The 25,821-nt window shown below is 41.3% G+C and overlaps 1 protein-coding gene across 4 annotated transcripts in view; it reads right to left on the bottom strand.

The window, feature by feature from the left end:
* LOC101163857 (cyclic AMP receptor-like protein A) overlaps positions 1-25,821 on the bottom strand; it is a 73,140-nt gene that overhangs the window by 4,623 nt on the left and 42,696 nt on the right. For all 4 annotated transcript variants that reach the window (XM_011489322.3, XM_011489323.3, XM_020712837.2 and 1 more), the window contains one exon: positions 14,832-14,979. In XM_011489322.3, the coding sequence (XP_011487624.2) occupies positions 14,832-14,979 (148 nt within the window). The remainder of the gene's footprint in view (positions 1-14,831; positions 14,980-25,821) is intronic.

Below are 25,821 nucleotides of genomic sequence, written 5' to 3'. Positions count from 1 at the left end.
TATCTGTCAGAATAACAAATCTAGCTTTGATACATTTTTTAATATCTTTTTGGTAATCCTATTTTTTTAATAATTTTTCTTTACTGGAAATGTTATAAACTGGCCAATCAGATGCCTCGATAAAAGTATGTGGTCTTAAGTTGAACTTGTAAAATTTTTGATGGACTGACTCTCCCTAACACGCTTTCAAATGGTAGGGATGTGGCCATCCATCAAGCTCACTCCTGATTGGCAGAATGGTTGCCATAGACCAGGGGTCGGGAACCTTTTTGGCCGAGAGAGCCATAAACGCCACATATTTTTAAATGTAATTTCCAAAGAGCCATACAGTAATGTAGTGTCTCTTTCCCACACTGAGGCACGGAGACTTAACCTCTTTTAAGGTTCTTTATTCTGGTTACTGCAGACCGCAACAAACGCCGAACAATTAATTCAGCAACTCCTAAATCTCTCCCGCCGAGACGACAGCGCGTCTCCCAACTTTATATTCACCTGCTCCCGCTGCAGCCCTCCCATTTCCCTTATTCGGCCTTTGCTGAACCCCATTGGTCCAAACTACCTAACAACAGGCTGAGCGACAGAACTGAGGGCCAATCAGATCTCTGCTTGACGCGTTCAATGAACTCCAGAACTTTTAACGCGGCCCAACAGCCATCCAACTCAGTCCGCGACAATATGTTTAAAACTAAAAATACAAGTGAATATGTGCATTTGATTTAATTTCAACATTTTTAAAGTACAATAAGTGTGGATTCTTTTTAATAACATCGTTATGCTGTTGCTGATAAATGATGAGTATTTCTCGTGGTAGTTCTGCTGATGGTCTAGTCTGGTTGATCCGTGGTGAGTTTCTGCTTCATGCAGGCGTTGAGACTTTAAACGTGATTTTAGGTTAGTATCAATGTTCTGTAGATGTGAGACAGACTGATCACATGCAGACGGGGAGCCAAACACACACTCACACGCCGCAGTGAGTGACGGGCAGCGGATTTTACGTTTTTACAATACCTGCGCGATTCACCTGCTGCCGCCCCTCCCCCCTGCTTTCTTCCTCACACATCCCGTCCCCGCATCTGCGCGCTCTTTCTCAGAGACGGGAGAGCGCAGTTTTAGGCACGGCAATTCACAGGTTTCCAGCTGGTACAAACTCTGTGAAATAATAGATAATAGTAACTGATAGCGCTGGCGCAGATTTCTCTCTCTAAGCACTGTTACTACTGCGCGCCTCTGGCATCGCATCGCGCCCGAGAAGGACTGGTCTAATGAAAAAAAATATATAATTAAAGATTTGTCTGCGAGCCACATGTGACCATCAAAAGAGCCATATATGGCTCGCGAGCCATAGGTTCCCGACCCCTGCCATAGACTATGTCTACGGTTGCTGCAGTTTTAGACCGACTTGGACCAATAACTGCTCACTGAAGATTCCTGGTTCCAACATGGCGGTGTCCGTAAGTTGAAAAAAATGGCGACTGAATCGAATTCATTACATTGGAACCAGAGGCAAGTCATTTTCAATGGGAGATGTCACACTCACCCGATCCAGTTCTCATATACAGTTAATGCTCCCAGCCAATGAGAGGGCTGGACATTCACAAGGGTTACTGCACCAACTTAGCCATGATTTGTCAAGGGATGAAAATTTTTATCTACTCATGTAAAAGCAAGTGAATAAATAAGTCTTTCTTGCTTTTATTGAGTCTTCCAATATTCAAATAAACCTAAAAATACGTAGACTGATCATCTGTCAGTGGGGAAAGGACCGAAATCAGAAGGGATCAAATATTTGTGGTACGTTTTTAGCGACGTCGAGACAAGCGGGGCTTCGGAGCAGCTTCTTTCCTGCATGCTCGCTCGTATACATGCAGAGGCAGAAGTGAGATCTGAGCTCATCGCAGAGCCGAAGGCGGTTCAGCTGTATGGCTAGAATACAGATCAATATCAGGGAAGTAGCTGGAGGAAGATGGGGAGAGAGAGTGAGACGGAGAGTGCACAGGTGGGAGGGAGATGAAACACAAAGAAGGGCAGAGGAAAAAAAATAATGTAAGAGATATAAATGCCAGAGATGCTGTAACAGGGTACTACGGGAACGGAGAAGACAGGGAAAGAGACACGCAGCACAGACAGACGGAGACAGGCGGTGAAAGAGGAAGAGAAGCCTCAAAGGCTGCTGTTGATGAGAAGAAAAACAGGACACCAACATCAGGAGGCGTGCATGCACCAAAGAAGCAGGACAATCAAAGATATCGGGTCACAAGATCAATGTAAATTAACAACCTGCTGACTTGAAAACAAGCTCTCTAACCAGACGAGGCTGCTCAGTGTAACTTTTGTTTCAGACATAGTGCCTGCTGAATCTGAAGCTTTCCATCTTTCCATCCAGCGATGTCAGGATCGCAATCAAAATTCAAACTGAAGAGAAAAATTTCATCTTTTTGGAGTAAACTCGTGCACGTAGTTAGCTTGAATAGGAAACAAAACCGACACTTATAGAGCAGCAAACAAAAAACAGACAGTCACGTGGGAGTATGCAGCACTTTCTATTTGAGAAAGTTAGCAGTAATTTTAAAACCTGTTGCAGTTTTGTGTCTGAAAATAAATGTTAGGCTGGTTGAGAGTTTACTCACCATGTCTAGGGGTAACACGGAGCCGGTCCTGGAGTCAGTTTGCTCATCTTTTTTTTATCCCCTAGGCTATATCTAGTCTAGTCATCACTTTGAAATAACATCTGATTCATCCTGCCACAGTGCTTTCCATCGGACATGGACATTGAGGTTGTAATGTTACCAGGTAGCAGGACGAACCAATGAAAAAAGGGAAATAAAAGCACCTTTTAGCACCCTTAAAAGTTTGTGACTAAATAAAAAAATGTCAAAAGAACCTGCTTCTTTATGTTCACACATGTAGTTTTTCTAGCTGTTAGATAAATATTTTCAACAAAAGTAGACAATTTCTGCCTTATTCAAAAAAATGTGCACATATATCTCAAAATACTACACGAGTTAATGTGCAGGAACAGTTTTGTGCAATGCCGCTTTATTGTAGTTGACATATAAGCAATAAACTGGTTCTAGAGACTCATAACTTTGGTTCTTTCTAATGAACCTTCTTGTGTTTACTCGATTTTAGGTGAAACCGAAATGGAAAACTGGCAGATTTAGTCTTCATTGAGAGTTCATTTGCCTGGCTAGTCCATTTTGCTTGGCAATTGTAAAGAATTACCCGAACTTTAATGTTGACCAAAGAATAAACATTAGTCTGCTTGAGAAAATTCCCCTTTGTTCAATTGCAAAAAAACAGCCTTGTGCAGAATGCTCAAAAACTTTCTGGAGAATAAAAAGAGCAAGTAAAAAATTATCAGCAAGAAACCAATATACAGCCTAAATGGGAATCTGAAGACACGATCACAAAAAAGTTAGAAAATGTCTTGTGGGTAAACATGGTGTAGTAAAGAGTGCAGGGACTGGATACATTTCATTTTCAACACTGCCCAAAATTGAGAACTTGTTGAAACCAAGAATTTCCATGCAACATTAGGAGGCTTTCACACTCAGATGGTTGGTCCGCTTTAGTTTGGACTGCTCAAGTGTTAATTTTCTGGAGGAAATCTCGAAAAAACATGTCAACGAGACTGTGATGAACCAATCTACAATAAACAAGAAGCTTGGAGGAGCAATTATTATAAAATGAAAGAAATACAAGACCACTGACAATCTCCCTCCACCTGGAGGGCCCAGAACTACATGGGGGGACTGGTCAATGACCTATAGAGAGCAGGGACGCCAGTAACAAAGATTATTATAGTAACACACACAGTTGTCCTGGATTTAAATCCTGCAGAGCTCCAAAGGTCTGCTAAAGCCAGCACATGTCCGAGTCCGTCTAAAGTTATCCAAAAACCACCTGGACAATCCAGACAAGGATTGGAAGAAGGTCATGGGGAACATCATACCCACTGAAGGATGGAGGTGGAAGTATCATGCTTTGGACTGCTTTTTGGACAAAAACCTCCTTCCATCAGTGAAAGCATTAAAGATAAAACATATGTGGATCTTCTTGCATGGCCATCATTCCAAACTTATCCCCCGGGTAACAAAGGAGTGGCTATGTCAAAGGCACTTCAAGGTTCAAGTGTCTTCTAGCCAGTCTCTGGATCTCAATCTACTAAAGCATCTACGAAGGGAGTTAAAAGTCTGTGTTGTCCAAAAACAACAAAAAAAAATCAGAGGTCTTGAGAAGATCTGCATGGAAGAATTGACCAAAATAGCACCTACAGTGCAAGCTTGGTGAAGACGTACAGGAAATGTTAGACACTTATTATTGTTGTTATTGACAACCAGGTTTACATTGCAAAGTACAGAGGTAAACTTTTGTCATTGCCCAAATACTTATTTTCTGCTCCATTTTTCAAATAATACAATGTTATTTCCTGGAATCAATTTTGTACATTTTGTTTCTCACAAAAAATCAAAAAATCTGTCAATCTTACGTTTCAAATGTTTGCTGTGGGGCTTTTGATTGGCACGTTTATATCTTGAATAACTTACCAACATGCAGAGACTGTAGTATGAAAAAATATATCATTAACCAAAATGAAGATTAGCAAGATCATGTTAAAAAATACATTAGAATGGTTGTTCTGACAAATAGAATGACTGAGTAACAGCTGTTTATTTGTCAATAAAAGTCTTTGGGATTTTGGCTTCTTCAAGCCAGCGGGTACTTCCTATTTGGAATGGGAGGAGTCACTCGGTCCAGTTCTCATTTCCAGTCAATGCTTTCACCATTACAATGAGTTAGTGCAGTACTTACTCTACAGTTACCTGAACCAGACTTCTCTACCAAGTGATCAAAGTCTCATGTTCTCAAGTGGAACACCATTCACTTATTAGTCTGCAGCAAAGCTTAGGCTTTTTCATATCTGCCAAAATCGGTATTAGTCCATAGAAAAAACCAATAGCGAGGATCAAACTTAACATTGTGAACGTGCCCTAAAAGATAAAAAAGCACAACTAAATCTGTTAAAGATGCTGAACTTTACCAAGCTGAGAGCAAAAATCAAACTAAATTGTTTTTAAAAATACCTTAAATTAAAATGTTTATCTTTTCTAAGATTACAGAAACAATAATGGTCCATTCGATCCGTCAGGAAGTATTTCAAAAAGTACACAGTCGATGAGGAGATGCATAAGACTGCTCAACGGCAAACAGCAACAGAACAGAAGATAGCAGAGCGGTGAGTCTGGGCTAGAAGAGCTGGGAGGGGGTCTCTTTTATGCGAAAGCACAGATTTGCCGCTTTGAGAGAGAAATGTTTTGACGCTGTCACACCGTCAACACCCCCTCCTTTCCCAAACCCCTCCTCTTCTCCGCCAATCTCACACCTGATGTGAGGGGGCTGCTGGGAGCCGCATGCCAAGATGAATAACAACCGGCCGTTAGTCACGATAGCGCACGAACACACACGCTGCCTGTCTCTCTGCCGCTCGTGTCTCTCCGCCGTCTTCTTTCTCACCTTCCTCTGTTTTTCTCTGACACACGGAAACAGCAGCTTCTCCGTGATTTACGAACACATTGAAATTCAATTTCGCCCCTCTGTCTCTCTCTCCCTCGACACTCATCACAGAGCAACACTGACATTTGGACTGAAGGTCATACCACACATTCCACTCTTCCACGCTGCGCTCGTGACCCTTTATCAGCGCAGTCAGGAAACCGAGTCGGGTGAAAATATGTACGCCTGCTTATGTTGGTATTCCCGCAGACGAAAACCTCAGACAACTCTCTGCTTGTTGTGCAGGAACAGTTCCAGCTCCTATCAACACACGGAGCCAACCAATGTTACAGGATTGATACCCGTTTATGCAGAAACAAATGGCCAAGAAGCTCCATTTGAAAAAGCACAGAACTGAATGATTGGTTTCATTTAGCAACAAGTTGGGTCATCTGACTGCCTGAATATGACGACTGACCAGGTTTTTCATCTCATATGTTGTTTTTTCTCCCATTCTATTCATGATGGGATACATGAGAAGATACACAATAGGCGTTTCTGGCTCGTCACCTACCCAAATGCAGAGACTGTTGAGTGCTCTGTAAAGTCAAGAACTCCCCCCAATCACTGTCTGGTTGACACAGTTTGTCATGACTACCGTCCTTAACGAATCTGGTCAATTTTGGATTTTGTTTTTTTTTAAATACTAAAACTTTTACATTATTATTAGAATTTTACTCCACTGTGCATTGGGGCGGTTTGCAGCCGAGTGTGAAGCGGCTGGGATGAGGGTCAGCACCGCTAAATCTAAGGCCATGGTTCTCGACTGGAGAAAGGTAGTTTGCCATCTCTCGGTGGGTAGAGTGTCCTTACCCCAGGTGGAGGAGTTAAAGACCTTGGGGTCTTTCTCACGAGTGAGGGAAGATCGGAGCGTGAGATTGACAGGCGGATTGGGCCAGCGTCTGTAGTTATGCAGTGGCTGTATCGGTCTGTTGTGTAATAAGTAAATAAATAAACTGTTTATTTATTGTGACATCTTTATTTAAAATTTTTTAACGTATTTTCTGATTTTTTAAAATATTTTTCTATTTTTAGATTGGTTTTTATTATTTTATCTCTACTGTTTCTTTTTGATTGAGTGCCAACAGAATTTCATTGTAGAAATACAATGACACTAAAAATCTTTCAATCTTGTGGTGAAGAGAGAGCTGAGCCAAAAAGCAAAGTTCTCAATTTACCGGTCGATCTTCGTTCCAATACTAACCTATGGTCAGGAGCTCTGGGTCATGACCAAAAGAACGAGGTCCCGAATACAAGCGGCTGAAATGAGCTTCCTCCGTAGGGTGGCTGGGCGCCCCCTTAGAGATGGCGTGAGAAGCTCGGTCATCCGCGAACAGCTCGGAGTAGAACCGCTTCTCCTCCACATTGAGAGGAGCCAGTTGAGGTGACTTGGGCATCTAGTCCGGATGCCTCCTGGACGCCTCACTGGGGAGGTGTTCCGGGCATGTCCCACTGGGCGGAGCCCCCGGGGGAGACCAAGGACACGTTGGAGAGACTATGTCTCTCGGCTGGCCTGGGAACGCCTCTGTGTCCCCCCAGAGGAGCTGGAGGAAGTAGCCGGGGCGAGGGAAGTCCAAGAATCTTTGATTAGACTGCTACCCCGCGACCCGGTCCTGGATAAGCGGAAGAATATGGATGGATGGATGGATTTTTTAAAAATACTTTAAATTATATCAGACAAGAATACAATAATATTACAGGAAACATTAGACTAATTCTAATTTAGGAATTTCACGTCCTTTCCATTGAGAGTGGAAATTGCTAATTAACTCTTTGAAACTGGAGCTTTAGAGCCTGTGTTTACATTCTTTCGACTACCGTCTTCAACAGTTTACGCAATCAACGTATATTCTTTCATTCATTCCTCATCTTCTTAACCATTTTTTTCCCTTTCGTGGTCACGGGGCTGTCCTATCCTGGCCACTTGTGGGCGAAGGCAGGGGGCATCAGTTGATTCTGTTGCTGAGAAAAGCGGCTTTGCCTCGTTATGCAAAACTTTAATAATGTAACGGCACAAAGCCGATATGAAAGCTGGTTTTTTCTCAGCATCAAACTACGTTCACGCCAAATGCGATACACGTGGCAGGTCCGTTATATGGTAATGGTTTTACATTTCAATGTTAGGTCAAAGGGCGGATGCGTTTAGAGGTCCTGCAAGACCATTTGAGTGTCTGGCAGCAGCAGCGTAGGGAGTAGTCTGACTTCAAATATCTGAATATTTGCAAAGAATTTGCGCCCCATCACCCAGTCAGGTACTTAGCTCTGGACCGTAGTGTGTTGATGATTTGGATGGAGTCCAAATCAACATGGAGTAGAATCTGATCGTTCTCCTTCTGAAATTCATGCTATTTTTCTTATTTGTATGGAGGCAATACTAAAAAGGTCCTCCAATTTTAAGCTAATTTTTATCTTTTCCCTCCTTGGACTATTGCAGGACAGCAAGTCGTCAAACCGGGTCACAGAGCGGCCGAATAACAGCTAAAATGCAGTAAAGCTCAACCTCTGAATGATCTCATAAATCCAGACATGACGACGTGTTTCCCAACAGCTCTTCAAAATAAATCTGGGGCCTCATTTATAAACGTTGCGTACGCACAAAAGAAGGCGTACGCCACTCTCTATGCAATAATTGATATTTATAAAAAGCAAACTTGACGGGAAAATGTGCGGTCCTTCACGCAAGCTCTGAACCAGGCGTACGCACAAAAACGGATGAAATGAGAAACGGCGACGCCGTCGGCAGATAGAAGAAACACGTGAAAATCCTGCATCTCATAAATAACATGAAGACTTCACAAAGCAAGTCTTACAATTAACAGCCTACACGAACACCCGTTTGATCGATCAGCAGTGAAACCAAAAAAATAAAAAATCAAACGAAAATTACAACAGAAATTCAAATGAACACATATTTGCAAAAAGAAAAGTGAAATATGTTCTGCAATATTGGCATGTTGTGCAATTCATCCTCATAAATAACATAGTTAACAGAACGAAATAATGTACAAAACTAATATTCTCGTCAAAGTGTCCGTCTGGCGGAGCAGGTGCAATTAGACAGACAGATGGATGGACGTATTAATTGTCCACTGGGGAAAGTTGTTTTCATAGTAAAACATTTCTTCATAAGCTACGGAATTATGGTATTCATGCATATGCCTTTAGTTTGTTTTATTTTTGATAATACAATGTATGGCGTATGTCTCAACCATTCAGAAAGCAACAAGAAATTACATTTGCGCTGATCAATTTCCCATTTCCACGTCGATTATTACCGACATCTGTAGCTTGTCAGATGCAATTAAATGGAGGGAAATAAAATGCCCCATCACAATGCGTAATGACGCACAATGGCTGATCCTGCGCTCTTAGAAGATGTGGCAAGAATTCGGAGTGAACGCATCTTTAGACAGCAAGAAGACTTGCTGGCAAACGAGGACGAGTGGCTTATGAGCCGGTTCCGACTTCCTCGAGCCGTCCTGTTGGAGCTTTTGGGGGGGTGTCACCCGGTGCATCTGGCGCGTCGTGTCCCCCTCCGCCTCCGTCACCACTCCACTTAAAAGGGATTCCCTAATAATTGCCGCCAGCCTCTCATCAAGAGGGGTCAGCTCCGGTGTCGTGCACTGTAGCAGTGAATTAGCCGCGTCCAAACAATGGCACAGAATGCAAATTTGCATCTGGATGAACCCCGCTTCAAAATCAGCAGTTGATTATGTTAACTATGGTAGAGTGACAGTATTTCAAAGAGCGTGTTTTATTTAGGTGTTGCAGACGATACCTCCGGTGTTTAAGGGTAAACCTGCCAACACAAAATTACTAAAGATACATTTGGAAGGGCTCAGAATCAGATCTGGAGTATAAAAATGGGTCAAAATGTTGATTTTTATAAATTATTTAGCACAAATTAACAAAGAATTGAGGTACAGTGCAGTAGTGGAGGCCTTCGAGACAAAATAATAGTAGAAACCGGATTACCAAAGAGGTAAACATCACTTGTACTGACTACAGCTGCAAAGGCCAGCTGTTGGAAGAGTGGTCCACCTGTGTCTGTTATGGTCTATGTTGTGGCTGACTGAATAGAAGGGCGAGTGCTTAAAGACACAGCCTCCAAAAACCAAACAAAGCAGATATGGGTTTGACACAAATCAACATTAAAGAACTACGGCAGTGGCTTCTCCTGGCAATATGAAAAGCTGCAATTCACAGCTGGTGTGCGTGATTCTGTTCAAATTATAGAGGAGGCAAGTGTTTCGAAGCGCATTAAAGGCTGCCAGTGTGCGGTGGCCTTGACTCTGAGCTGTTTTTTGTTTATTCTATGCGAGCTTGCGGTAGTGATTTCCTATAAAGTGCTCTGCTGCCACCAACATTTGCAGTGATAGCCACCAACAAAATGTTTCTGATACTGATGTCCTTTTTGATTTTAACATCAATATGATACTGTATGGATGTAATTTTTGACCTGAACTTTGAAACAGACAACTTTTTTTAAAGTAGGTTTTTCCATTATATAACTGTTAAAGACAGCATTGCCTACACAAAAAAAATTGTTCTGAACGTTATTCATTTAAAAAACGGGTGATAGACTATTAGACCTTCAACAGCAGGGCTAGATTTTCAATTTCATTATTGGGTATATTGAAGAATTTATTTAGGGTTGGTTTTTCTTGTAAGAATTATGATTCTGTTAAATAAAGGGCTGGCTTTCTTCAACCGTTACTATTTCTTATGCAAGAAATATTTTTTACAATAGAATTCCTAAAATATTCTAACAAAAATGTCACAACATGAATCCCTTAAAAAACATCAAATCAAGTCATAAATTGAATTTATGACTATTTATGATTATGATCATAGATTTTGAAATTGCAAATGGATTCAGTATTTTGAAATTCATGTTCCAGACATATTTAATAGGATTATTCAGTTTGCACAATTCTTGATCAGCTATTTTTCCGGACAAAATATAAGTCTTCTGGGGAAGCAGAAAAATGTACAAATACTAAGAAAGTATTCAAATATCACCAATAATTGGGATTTTTTTTTTTGCAGAAAAGTTCCATTAAGCACCTAAATGATGTAACCATAGATTATACTCCCCATTCTGACCAGTAAATTAAGTCTCACATCTATCCAGAACCAAGTTTTGGGCAATGTGGACCCTCCCGTTGGACACTGGAGTAAAGAGACATGGTTTGATGGATTTTTACTAGCAGAATTTGGGTTTAAATCAAAGGTAAACCTCATTCTTCTGATTACATTGTAGCAAATAGGTACAATTTAGGAGGGATAAAAGTAAGGGCCGTTTTTTATGGTTTGAACTTGGTCTCCAGTGAAGGTCAGTCTAAATGATTTGGTAGACCAGGAAGATTTTGTGCTTCCACCTATATGAAACCAGTTTGAGAAAACCCTCATTCTATTCCTGTGGGACTGTGCCTAAGATGACAAAAGAAATTATCTAAAGATATGGTTTGAATTTGGAAAAACACAGCTGGCCTTTGCAGTGCAGATCCTATCAAACACCTCTTGTAGAAACTGGATGGAGACCATGTCTTCTAACCCAGTAAAACACTCTTGAATCTAATGGAAGCATTTAAAGCAGCCAACGAGGGACCTCCTCTATCCGAAAGTAAACAGCTGCTTTGGGTGTAATGGTCAGACATACTTAAAATGTACATGGATGCGATTTTACGAATCTATGCAGTAGGTCTTTCTGATTACAAGGCGGTTCATTTCAACATCTGTCACATGTTGTCAATTACAAACATCCCTCTCAAAAACCATAGAAAATAGCAGCCAGTTCCTCAAGCTTGTTGATCAATATCAGTGACTCAACAATTACTTTTTCATGCAGTGGGAATGGGGATTTTGAAAATTAATTTTCTGCTGTATGATTCACTTCCTCTGCTAATATGAATGGACCGTCTGATTTCTTTCATTGGTCAGGTTTCTTGTCTCCACTGGAAATCGATATGGTTCTCAAGTGCGGTCTGAGGCGCAGTTATGTATTAGCTATTTAATGTTGTTATAAATGCTTCAATCAGACTCAAAGTGTCACAATAGGCCAGGGGAGATACAGTCTAAAGGGTTTGGCTGGTTGTAAACACTGAAATGTTAAAGCCTCTGGGAATGAAAATAGAACAATATTTATTTATTTTTGTTTGTTTATACCAGCCTGATATTACAGGCCAATTTAACATAGCGTTAAAGTGCTTAAACTAGTTTGAGTTTGTTCAAATGTCCCTAAATTGGATCTTTAAACATACAACACAACTTCATATTTGAGATGATGGAGCTGTGACCCTGTGATGGAAGCTTTTGTGGCTCAATACTGATCTGCTGCAACCAATCAAACCTTGAACAAGACATTGAACTCCCCTCAACGTGAGTGCATTTGGGAAAAGAGCGCCGTAAAAGAACTGTATGACTACAAGCCCTGAGAGAAAGCGTGTGATCATTGCACTGTGAAGCACTTTATGGAAACTAGTAGGTTAAAAGGCACAGTTTAAGCGTGGACCATTCACTTCACCTGACAATCAACACTCGCCTTCGTTCATGTGCAGGAACAACCCTTAAATAACCAAAAGAAAGCCAAGCATGAAAAACATAAACACCAATTCAGCCTTTCACTCGTTTGGTCTCTGACCCAACGCATGCTTTGATGAACTTAAACCACTGAAACGAGTGTACGATGAAAAGGAAAAGTCACATTTATGGACTGAATTGACACAGAGTACAGTATATTAGCAGTACTTCTAAATAATTTCGAGTAAGTTTAAATTTTTTATGTGTCGTAAACTTTAAAGTGGTATAATTATGTTTAAAGTTGAGTCCTACAAGAAAAACTATCTAAATAGATATGGATAAAAGTATTTTATACTGGGGGGTTTGGTTCGCAGCAGAGCTAAAATCTGAATTCTGGTGTTGATTCAAAAAGTGATTCCTGACCTGCTGAGTTTACTTCCAACCCTGTTGTGCCTTAAAATATGAGATTCTTTTATTTTTATTTTCAAACACACATTGGCCGATATCAATATTCAAACCTTTATTTTTAATTTAACAGAAATGCAACACAGAAACAAAACTATTCTAAATTCCACTTTGGGATTTGGAAGAGTTTAATTCCAAATAAACTGTTTATTCCACAAAAGGCTTGTGATTCAAACTTTTTGTTTTTCATAACCAAACAAAGTTTATCTTGGAATGGACATTTAACAAAGACAAATTTTTAACACAAATTGTGTTAAAAAAATTGGTTCAAATTGTGGATTTGTAACTCAAAGTTTTATCAATTTGGTATTTTTTCAGTGATACTAACCCCCACTCAGTCTCATACTGTGATAAATATCAGTAGTGGTGTATACAGTATTGAACTGATGTGTCTTTGTGGTGTAAACAGACAGGTAAACTGACAAGTGTTCACTGACAACATATGAAAGTCTGTTGTTTGTGCGCTGATGTGTTCATGGTCAGCATGGCCGTTTAATTTAAGCAGAACTGTTACAGCGATTCAAAAATTTCCATATCTGCCAAACTGATTACTGCTTTTCATGCAATGAGCTGCTGACACCTAGGTTGTACCAATATTTTGTGCATCTGGAGTTCACAACAGCTTGAATGCAGACCAACTGTCCGAAGAAAGTCAGTGACATAAGAGCCGAGCATGTAGAGCAGAAAAAGATCTGGCCACAGCACTTCATGGTCAAAGTTTGCTTTAGAAAGTTAATAATCCTCTCAGGTGATTTGGCTTAGGTGTTTGAAAGTTTTCAGTTATATTTATGGCAGAATTGTCATTAAAGGATCACAACTTTGGTTTAGCTTTTTTCCTCTTAACTGTATAGTTTTCAGTTTATAGCAAAACTAATATTAAAGCCAGAAAGACACTGGCATCCAATCTCTTTGTCTATTACAAGCATAATAGTAGCGAGTCTAAACGTTGGTTTATTATTTGAAAATGTCAGTTTTATCCTCAAAATGGAAACCAACCAAAGTTCCAGCAGCATTTGCAGATGTGGGTACCAACAAAACGCTTCCGAAATGTTGCCTTTTTCTAATTTTTTGTTGATTTTATTAGCTATTTTTGACTCAAATAACTCAAACAGGCAACATATCTTACACTGATTTATTCATTAAACCCATTGCCAAGGCTGTATTAAAAATCAAGCCTTCAATTTCAAGCAACTAAAACTTAACTCTTTCTGAGCAACGCATGCAAAGAGGGTGGTGTATAAAACGATTTTTAGCCAGGCAGGTCAGAGTAGGGGGTTATGAAATGAATTCCAACTTTCACTTGCTAAAGAAACTGCACCTTGAGCCAAAAGAAGCTCGACTGCATTCATATCAGTATGCCTAACACATACAGCCATTTTCTCTTGAGGTACAGTATGCCTACCTCAGTTAGCCTGCCTGCTGTAGCGTATCAGCTGAAAAACTTTCAGGACTAAGCAGGTTTTTTTGAATTTGTTCCAGTTGAGCCAATAGTTCCCTGCATAGCTTGCTAATACTTAAGGATTTTTTGACTAAATGACCAAATAAAACAAGTCAGTGTCAATTTTAGCTCATGAAATAAGCTACATCTGTGGATGCAGGGGGCATCAGGTCACTGGAGTCCAACACGTGTTGCGTTTAAGTGCAGTGGGAACATTTTTCTTTCTTAAACGTCATTTAAAGACCCACTCTGAGGATAAATGTTGTTGTAGCATTTTTGAGGACATACGTAGAGAAAATTAAGCTTAAAATTGCATTTCTAAGTATTTCGTTAGTCAAATCGTCGTGAATCAGGAATAGACGAAAACATGACAGGAAAAAGCTTATAGATGTGACGTGGAAACTACAATGGCAAGCCACAAGCTCCATGCTCCACTCCATTCTGATCTGTCCTAGAAAATGACAGTTTAAAAAAAATATTTTGGTCAAAAACTGGATAACTTTTTACAATAGCTCAAACGATGATCGGAGTGGGATTTTAAGTCAGAAAATTGCATTTGATTTTAATTCCGGTGTTAAATTAGACACAGTGCTGTGCCTACAATATACTGAGGATTCAATATCATAAGTCATATCTTCACTGGTAAAATAAGTCACTAATTTTTCTTTTTTAAAGGGTTCTTTGAGGGTTAGTCTTTGTTAAAGTGTCAGACAACTGAAAACACCAAATATGTCCCACAGATCTACCGAGTAAAACTGAAGTGACCCATAAAAACTTATTTTTTTCAAGCACATGAAAAGCATCCAGTGTGTCCCGAATGTGCTACTAACGTGTGTATATGTGGTTTCTGTACCTGCATGCCGGTTGGGCTCAGGAGGTTCCACCAGTCTCTGTCCAGGCCAAATACAAAAGCATTGGCCAGGCCATGGAGGGGTGCTGACAGGACGTGCAGAAGGGTGAGGGAGAAGGAAGGGTCCTGCGGGTAGAAGGCATTGTGGAGTCTGCGGGACGAGACAGAGAAGTACACATAAACATTGAGTTAATCAGGAAAAGAGGAAGTCGTAAACAAAGATACATCCCACAGCAGAGCTTCAAATGTGAAGACAGAGCGACTGAGCCGACGGAAGAGAGACAGCAGCGCGAGAAACCGAAGGAATAGAGAGCAAGAGGTTGACAAAGCCACAAAAAGAGAGTGAAAGAGAGGCAGAGGACAAGTGAGTGACAGAGTGAGGGACAGGGTTAGTGAGAGAGGTAATGGGAGCAAGTGGCAAAGGCAGAAAAAGAAGGAGCGAGAGAGGGAAAGGGGAGGGCAAAAGAGCGGGCGAGCTTTATATCAGCGTTTAAGAGCCCATTAGGCAGCATGAGACGGCTGGGTTGACACATTCTTGGCTGCTGCTTCGACAGCACGCAGCACTTTACAAGGACAGGGAGATGTGTAGCGCTCAACTGGCTTCCTCTGCTTCATGCCGCTTTCCATCAGCTCCATTTCCAGCTTTTCTGACCACAGTTGTAGCATCTCCAGTGCTTTTTCCATCACTGTACGTTTGATCCAAACCGATCAGGCCCGACTCAGACAAAAACATTTCTGTCTTTCAGGAGAAGTCATTTTCATCTAAACTCATCAGGCTGATCTTCCATTCCGTTCTTTTCAATTTTGCCCCTTTTTGCCTGGAACCTGGAGCACAATTAGGGGAAGAACATGATCTGGTGAGGTGTGCCTGGAAAGTAATGGGTGCCTCCGAGAACGATGCTGCTTAGCCATTAACCCCGGATTAACCCTGTATTAGCGCTGCTCGCTGGGTGAGCCCGCCGCTAATGTCTTTTATTGATCCATTAGCAAGAGAATCAAACCGCATACGGCTCATGGCGTTTTCTGCATGTGTTGTGCTCACGGTGTGCAGTGAAATCCGAGTGACACCTGGGTCAAGGAAGTTACCCACAAACCATTGGTGTTCGCAAAGAAACGAAACTACAGAAAAAAAATAGGATGTATTATGGTCAAAAGGTGTCTCACAAAACTCTACTGAACTCTGTATTTGAAAAAATAACATTTGTTTACATTTTGGAACAAAAAAAACATGAGCAAAAATGGAAAAGTCATTGAAGAAGTTGCGTCTTTCCTTTCCACTGTTTTTTCCTGTTGACCATTCAGTTGATGGAGAATTGAGCTGATGGCCTACTGGTTGAATTGGACCAGTTTTCATGTTCTTATGCTCCAAACATTCTTTGAACTTTGGAGAAACATTACCAGAATTTTCCGTTTTGTAAAAGCCTGAAGCCTAAGCCACAAGCACCCGTACGGGGAGTTGACCCATAAGGGGGCTGAGAGTTTTTTGGGGTTGTCTGGGCCTGTGGAGGGTCGTAGACAGGCATTATAAGGGAGCGTAGGCGTGTCCTGCAATTCTTTTAAGGCTTATACGGCCGCCTCAAGGGAAGTCATGAAAATGGAGCCTACTATTGTCGTATAAGTCAGTGTGTCGTAAGAACACTCACTCATGACGTATGAGGGACGCTGTGTATGGTTCCCTTGTACTGCACTCTAGTCACTAGTACTATGCACATAATGGATCCATACTGATCGTGCCAGCATGCTGCATTCATGCACAGGAGTTCAGGTGATGTGTGCGTGCTCGTATAGGATGCCCACATAAACTACGCTTTGACTGTCTATTTTCCTCAATTTTAACAGTCAGACTGCACGCAAGAAACAGGGCTAACAGGCCCCTTGTGCAGGGATTGGGGGCATAAAAAAATGACAGATCCGTAAGGCATTTTGCATATGAACATTTAACAGTTTAGAAGCAATAAGATTCAATAAAATTGATTTTTTTTTTAAGTGTTTTGTTTCATACCAACATGAGATTCAACAGTCAGAAAATGTTCACTGTTAGATGTCTTTGAAATTACATAGAAATGTAAAAACACATCATGAAGTTTAAAAGCTAAAAGCCTTTAGAGAACACACATTTTTTCATGGTATTTACTTGAAATGACCCAAAGTAATGCCTCATTGTACTCTGCTGAAATTAAGGCTTTCAAAAGTAAAATATTAAGAAAAAAGAAAAAATAATGTTTACATTATAATAATAATAATGGAAATAATTAACATATATTTTAAACTGTTGACAAATCAAAATAGTCAACTATGGTAGATGAATGCTGAACGGATGCAAAGCAGTAGAAGCTAAAATTCCTTTGAAAATTGTAGATTTATTTGCTTTCACTTTGAAATAAACCTTTAAAAAAACAAAAACACTTTGTCCTCCAGTTAGTTCACAAATGGGATAAATGAGGTTCAACGACTTCAATGACTGCTTAATGATTTCAAGTTTACCATCTCTTTAGTTTAAGTGTAGACTTATATTCTGGGTTTTTGTCCCTCTGCAGGTTTGACACTTGACCAACTAGGATAGTGTAGAACTGTATTTTAATAAATACTCTTGTCCAGAGGACAAGAGTGGAGGAAGGGTGGTTATTACAACAACAAAACATGCCAGTGACAGGTAGTTAGTGAAGGAAAGTGCCTATAATAAAATCATTACGATCGAGTAAAAGAAAATCAATGTATTTCAACTGATGTGTTTGGATGTTTAGCTTAATTCAAATCATTTTTTTCATCATTTCTTAGGTTAACTTGCTGAAGTTGCACAATTTTTCATAACAATGGAAGAATCCTGAGCAGAAGGACAGGTAATACGTTAAAAGGTAGGTTGATGCCTGGAACGTACCATTTCTGTTCCACAACATCTCTCCCATACAATGTTAACAGAATACAGACAAATGTGTTAAAACATTTCAAATAAAAGGTAGGGCCAACATTCTTTTAGATTTTAGGAAAATTATTAGATTCTAGAAAGTAAAAAAGAAATTGAAAATTAAACATTTCCATTGTTTAAATAAAATAATAATGGATTGGATTTATCTGCGCTTTTCAAGACACCCAAAGCGCTTACATTGTGTCCATTATTCATTCACTCCTCATTCATACTTGGTGATGGTAAGCTACGGTTATAGCCACAGCTGCCCTTGGGCAGACTGACAGAGGCGTGGCTGCCAGTTCGCGCCTACGGCCCCTCTGACCATCACCGGGATCATTCATGCACATGCACACACCAGTGGAGCCACACTGGAGGCAAGGGGGGTGAAGTGTCTTGCCCAAGGACACAACAACATTTTGGCTGGTGGGAGCGGGGATCGAACCGCCAACCCTTCGATCATTGGACGACCCGCTCAACCACCTGAGCCACTGTCGCCCTACACTATGATTATTTTTACTTATCTAACAAAATTGATCATATATTCAGTTTGAAGTTTTAAAACAACTATAAAATCTCACTGAGGGTCAAAATAAAAAGTTACTTTTGATACAGAATAAGAATTCCTATAAATGTGAAAGATCCAGATCATGTCTGACAGCTACAGAATCATTTTTCTAGACCAAATATGGAAAAATGAATAGTACAAAAGGCTTGATTTTCAGCTCCTACAACTATAAACCTGACCCAGAGCAGTCAGTGCCTCAACAGCCATGAACCTCACCTCACGTCACTGGAACATTCAGTCCAAACTGAAATCAAACCAAATGAGGCTTCTGCTAAACAAGTTCAATTTCAGGAGAAATCCATAGCAGATTTAGGTCTGGTAATAGGATTTGTTGGCATTAGGAGAAACGTCAAACATATTGGCAGGTTTATCTGGTAAAAGAGAGTCTTTCAGTGACAGATGGTTTAAGTACTAAGAAGTCATCAGAGAAATAGACCTAAATATCTGGTTTTAAGGTAATGACGGCAACGCACACAAGGAAATAATGCTAAAGTGTTCAAATGCGACTGAATTAACTAAATAAATGAATATTTAACCAGAATGTGGCGAGACAAACAGTAAAACAAAACTGATGTCATGTGATTGATGTCATTTCCTATGAGAAGAATGCTAGCATGACAGAATAACATGATTAAAAAGGAAAATTGAAGGTTAAATGAACAAATGTGTACCATATTTCTGACCAAATGTGTGTATTTGAATGCCTTTAGCAAATTATTTCCACATTTCCTTGTAGTCTCAGAATATGGCATGAGGGAGTTGGTTCTTGGACTGCAGTTATTTTATGTTTTGATTCAGCTTAAAAAGAAAAAAACTGGTCGCACACCATAGGTGGCAAAGCCTCCGTGCAACTTAAACTATATGTTTTTCAATCCCGGGTACCAGAAGCATCAGTCACTAGCGCAACCATGTAATTATCAACAACCTCACAATCTAATTTCCTTTGCAAATTGCAAGGGAAATTAAAGTCACACAATTACACATTGAAAGGTAGACAGAACAGAACATTTCAAGACAAAAAAAAAAACTCTAGAAAAAAAAAACACAGTGTCCATCAAGAATAATGAATTCTTGCATTCTGGGCTTGATGTATCAGGTGATTCTGGTAAGGACATCAGTGTGAGAACACAATTCATGAATTCAGGAATTAAAAAACTGTAACACCAATTAAATAATTAGACTTCGTCTGCCCCACCTTCTTAAAAAAAATACACACAAAAATCAAAGCAGGTCCACAGGTGTTCAAGTACATTTAACACCTAACATGGACAAGTCTCACATCAAACTGTTTGTTAAAAAGAAGATCTGTAATTAAAAAAATTACAGCCAAAAAGTGATGTCAAACAACTGTTTGTTAAGAACTGGCATCAGGATCCCCTTCCTGAAAAACAGGCTAACAAGTGGGGTAAACTAGCCTAGCTAGTTGAAGAAGCCCAGTGGGGCAGTTTTTCAGAGCCAAGGATTCCATGGTTACCTTTAAACCAAAAGACCACACCTAGATGTACAATAGGTCAAATGATAAAATGAACCAATCGTGTCACTAATAGCACATTGTGTTATACTTTTATATGAAAAAGTGCTTTATAAATAAAATTTGATTGATTCATTGATAAAAGTTAAAACAAAATGTTTATTCGTTAACTGTATATGAGAACTGGACTAAGTGAGTGTGACAACACCCATAGAAAATGGACACTTCTGGCTCTAAGCAAATACATTTTTTTCACAATACGGATGCTGCCATGTTGCATTCGTATTCAACATCGGTACGAAAGGATTGGTCCAAACTGGTCAGAGTCAAGGTTTTGGCGGCAACAACTCTCCACCTGAAATCAGTCTTGGCAGAATCTGTCAATCCAACGTTTCAAACGTTTGACGGGGGGCCAGCTGGCACCACACACTTTTATTGAGGCATTTGATTGGTTAGTTTATAACGTATATAACTTTTACTACAGAAAAAAATAGTAATAAAAAAGAAAATAGGATTATCAAGAACAGGTTAAAAAGGCATCAGAGCGAGATTTATTCTAAAAATAAACATAATAACTGAGTAATAGCTGTTTATTCTGTCTATGGGATTTTTGTGACCAACGGATACTCCCTGTTTGGAACGCAGGGGGGAGGGGTCACTCAGTCCAGTTCTCATATTCAGTCAAACTCCCTTTCACAACTTGTTTGTTTACAAGCCCCCCAGTGGCGAGTTGGTGAACTGGACCAAGTTATTAAGTTATCGCTTTAATTGACCTTTAATCTGAAAGCAAAAAAATTACAACTTTTTCAAAGATGTTCAACTATGGTAATGTACTTAAGTGATTATGTACAATGGTGCATTCAAAATCTCTCAAGAACCATAAATATTTTCCTAACAGCCGGACCCTTTGCAAGCGGTTTTAAGGATGCACCTATAGGTAGGACCCATACTAGTCAACAAGTCTGGTCACAATGGACATGCAGCAACTTGTTTTTGAGGCAACCCAGAAACAGCACGATGCTGATGTGCTAAAGATAAATGTAGAGTCCATAGCTGCAGCGGCTGAGTCACACTAAATTATATAAAAAGGGTTCAGGCCTCAGGAAATGTATGTCAAGGAAAAAGAGATTCATGCCAAAATAAAAAATAAAAATTCCACAAGAGTTTAAAAAAAATTCCACATGGACATGTTAGGATAAACTGTAAGGCTGGTGAATGAAGAGTGTCCACTACGCTCCTTTAGAGCATCCTGTGGGACTTACGGACAGCACGTCTCCATGTAACCTCTGTGTGTCTGAGCCTTTGATAGTCATACAGCCATTCAAACAACATTGGCATTATCATCAGAAGACTGCAGAGTTGGACGTAGAGCTAAGGGAGCTAATTCAGCAGTTAGACATAAAAACTAATGATATTTCATCAATTATAGCAATCCTGTACTGTTGAAGAAAAACCCATACAGACACTAGAAGGAACTCCTGAATAAGAGCCCAAGTTTCTGACCAAAAACTATCTTTCAGAGAAACATTGTTTAAGTCTTGTTCTGATCATCTTTCAAACTATTTTAAAAGCATGCCCAGTTGTTTTTTTATTATAATTACGCCATTTATAGCCATAATTTAAAAAAAAATAGTCGTTTTCTATGACATAGTTTCTGAAGAGCGGTAGGAGAATTTGCCTATGAGTCTTGAGCAGGAATGCTAGTGTAGAGAAAGCCTATCCCCACTTCCCGTCATCCATCTCACAACCCCAGCCTGATATTAGCCATGCATAAAAAAAAAAAAATAGTGAGAAATATTAGTGCTATACAGCTGTACGGTTTTGAATCAGATACCAGCTCAGATGAGGAGAATAAAGACATCCATGGATCTATTTGTCTATGAATGGATGAATCAGAATGGAGCAGAGCAGGGAGCTTCTGTGGCTTAGAGGTTTGAATCATTTGAATAAAGAAATACTCAGAAATGCTACTGTAAGCTTAATTGTCTTTATATATGTTCTTCATCTTGAGAAAAATGATCATCAGCGGGTCTTTAACCGGACCGGCTGAGACGAAATTGAACTTTCAAAACTGGACTCTGTGCTAAAACGGGCCCTTCTCTCTCCTTCCTCCGTTTTCCCATAAAACCCAGTGACAACTGGAGGAGAACAGCACAGATGATTACAGAGATTCGTCTCCAAATCTGCTTATAATCCCCTCTTATCCTCTTTTGCAGGGAGGATTCCAGGTTTATTTGCTATTAATCCGTCTCCATTTGCCTTCCAACAAGTTTTAATAGAGAGAAAAACCACTAGTTGGGTTAGCCAGAGGTTGGAGATACACCTGTTAAGAGACCCTACCTTCTGTCGTGCTACGTAGGGGGGGTCGACTAAATGTCTAGACACATCTTAAAATAAAACCAAGCGCCCAGGCAACGAAGCGTGGAGTGGTGTGTGTCCTGGTGCTCGTCTGAGTGAGGACCATTTCGCAGCAAGGCTGGCTGTTTTCTGGGTTAGCGTACCGCGGTATCTCGGAGGACCAGACCAGCTGCTGCTCACATTCATTTCACTTCCCATTAAAGGTGAAATAAATCAGGAGTCCCCACACAACCTCCTTAGAGACGCAGGAAGCACACACACGCAATCACGCAGAGGAAGTGGAAAGCGTGCAGATTTAAATAAACACGCATGACTGCCTGTGTGCGTGTGTGCCGAAAGGTGTCTACATGCAGCACAACACGGGCTGCGTGCGCTGCGAGTGTCAGAGGGAGAGGAAATGCAGGGGTTGTGTGTGCGCGCCTGCGTGTGCGTCTGCCTTCGTGTGTGAGCTTCTGACAGCGGAGCGGTGAGAGTGACTGGGTCTGTGTGAAGGGGGGCTATTTCTGGCGTCTCTTTTTTTTTCTTTTTTTTTTTTTCCTGCTGCCGCAAAGAAACACGATCGGCGTCCGGGAAACGAGAGCTGGCAGCAAGCAATCATCAGCCTGCCACGCACACACAGACACACACACGCCCGAGCGTGCGCGCTCGCTCGCACACACTAAAGACAGCGCCTCGCAGTGCCGAGCAACACGCGCCATGGCAACGGAACAGCCGCAATTAGAGGCGAAGAGCCTTTCCCTCCATCGAGGGAGAGACGGAGACTAAAATGAAAGGAAGATCGAGCAGGCGAGAGGGAAAGAGAGGCAGGAAAAGGGGGAGGAGAGGGGGCGCAGAGACGAGTGTCAGAGAAACAGCATGGTGGAGGGAAGGAGGGGAGAGGAGGAGAGCGCGATGAAGATGTGGAAATCAGGAGGAGAGAGGTTGAGAAGCGAAATGAGGGCCCGGAGAGCTGGGGAGGAGGGGGTGAGGAGGGGTGAGGGCAAAGGGGAGGGAAAAAAAAAGACTGAAAAGCAGAAGAGGCCAGAGGAGGAAGAGGAGAAATATCCAAAAAAGACAGATTGAAAGACATGAGTGAGACAAACAAAAGAGATTACAAGAGAGAGGAGATAAGACGGAAAAAAAGGCGAGGAGGTTAGATAGGAAGAGATGGGGGTGGGGGGGTGCTGTTTCTCCGGTGTGAGCCGGGCTAATGAAAGATGAATGAGGGAGGCAGCGGTGGGAAGGAGAGTGTGGCTGCGGGCGATGCCTGGCTGAGCTGCTGCGTGTGCGTTTGTTGGGGTTGTGCGTGCGGCGCAGTTGAGCGAGTCTCACAACAGGGAGGATATTGTGTATACAACATCAGGAGCAAATGGTCAACAATAATACACACACGTACGTGCTCATAAACAGCACACTGCTCGGAGCCGCCGCCTGCTACCACCTGTACGCACGCAGTCAATCATTAGCAGTCGCGCGGCGTCTCCCAGCCTTGCTCACTTATTCAGACCCTCCATCTATCACGCTGTCAGTCACTCTTTGAACCCGTCTCTCCCGCCCTCCAGAGTCTCCGCAAAATCCCTCATTCGTTGCCTCTCGCTATCTCTTCCAATATCCCACCTTGCCACTCAGTCAATACCACTTTCCCGCCATCAATTTCCTCCCTCCCTCTGGCAGAGATCACCTTTTTGTTTGCGCCTAATTTGAGCAGCCTCAGAGCGGAGGGAGGACGCACTCCTTCCCAAGAGTGCAATGAGATCAGCCAATACCCCCAACTGCATTTTCTAATAAACAAATAAATGAATCATTTCCATTTGATCTATCTTGTTAATCTCTATGATTTAATGACTTTCCAAACCCAAGAAGTCCTTACACAACTCAAGGTCACACTTTTTCTACGATGTTCTAGTCGCCTCAGAGGAAAGAAAGGATCAAAGCAAAAGGAGATCACCAACTTTTTGCATAGTCAGTCATTACAGACCTCTAAAGTTTTTGTGGCCTTAAGACTCGCCCATGAACAGTGTGAAGAGAGCCTCATGGAAGGAGGTTTCACAGCTGAACAACTGCGTCCATCACTTTGTGAAATGAATAGGTGTTGGACTCTGGAGCGATGCGTAAATGTTCTCTGGAGTAACATCAGTTTCTTTTTGGTAATCTGATGGACGAGCCTGCGTTCCGCGGTTCCAACGGTACTTCTCTGACTCCACTGAGCCAAGTATGAAGTTTGGTGAACAGAGGAAATGGCTGGGAACGGTTTGGAAATGGGCCCTCCTGTTCCAGCAAAACTGCACACTGGTGCATAAAGAAAAGCACATAAAGACACGGATGAGCAAGTTTGGTGTGGAGGAACTTGACCTCAGTTTGGCAGAACGTCTGGCCATGGTAATGTGCTTCTGGGAGAACAGCTAAACATTGTATAGCAAACAAATTTGGAAGGTTTGAAAAGTTTTTCCATGAAAGTTGAGGCTGCAAAGGGTGGGTCATATTAGACCCTATAGATCAGGAAGCAAGGGTGCTCTTAAATTCATAAACATGTAAAAGCAGATGAGGGATACATTTGGCAATGCAGTGTTTATTGCTCCTCATCTCATTAATGATTGGATTTAGGGCATATTCTCACCAGGACTGTTGAGTCCAGACCACACTCTAGTTACCTCGAATCATTTGTAATGTTTGAGTAGGTGAGAAATCTCACTCTGAAGCTATGTTCAAACCGGCCTCGGCAATGCGCATTGAAGGGGCCACTTCCAATGATTAGTTCACGTCAGCGATAGGCAACTCCAGGCCTCGAGGACCGGTGTGTCTGTATGATTTCCAGATATTAAAGTCCTTCTCATGACTGATTACCTGGTTCAGGTGTGTCCAGTCAATTAAATCATGCCAGAGCAGGGTATGTTAGAAGACACGCAGGAATGCCGCCCTCGAGGCCTGGAGTTGTCTATCCCTCATCTATGCAATTGAGTGTAAACGTGCGTTTCGCGCCTCCACATTCAAAACTCCTGCGCTCAATTGTAAATAGGCAAATTATGACGACCGCTTTCCGGCTCTACGTACAAAATGTGTGGTTATTGAACGTGTGTTGCCAGTTAAACTAGCTCAAACTTTGACCAATCGGGGACTGGGATTGGTAATAACGTAAGGAATTAACCCAGACAAAGCGACGGGCCTGATGACTTTCGCACTTTTAAGTACAGATGAACCATGGCCACTCTCCTGACATGAGGCTAGTCCATACTCGCCATTGCAAGGAAAATAGTAATGAACTGAACCGTTTCAGTTTTGTGCCCAAATTTCTTGAGATTAGCGCTGCTTCGACATTTCGCACCAAGCCTCTTCCAACTGTAGGTGGCGGACATGACAAACAGTAAAAAAAGAAAAAGAATCCTCTCCCTGCTTGTCTAGCATGAACACCATGGGGTGTAATGCTGCGTTCACACCGAACGCCATTCATGCATCAAATTTGGGTCTGCTGTCTCTCTTTTGACGCACGTCAGATTCATTGCTTGATACTTGTCCAAAAATGAGTTCATAAACTTGACGCTCCTGACAAATGTGGGAGGGGCCACTGTCAAAAGTTGTTAGCCTTATTGCTACACAGAAGCATTGTCTGTATATCTCATTTGTAGTGCATGGAGGACATGGATGATGTTTTGAGATCAGGTTTATTTATTTTGTCGGGTCCTACAAAAGCATCAGTAATCACGTCTGCACGTCT

The sequence above is a fragment of the Oryzias latipes genome, chromosome 21 (assembly GCF_002234675.1).
Source record: "Oryzias latipes chromosome 21, ASM223467v1".
In the NCBI taxonomy this organism is placed as follows: Eukaryota; Metazoa; Chordata; class Actinopteri; order Beloniformes; family Adrianichthyidae; genus Oryzias; species Oryzias latipes.
The sequence above is the reverse complement of the archived record's forward strand: the minus strand, read 5'-3'. Positions and strand labels throughout refer to the sequence as shown.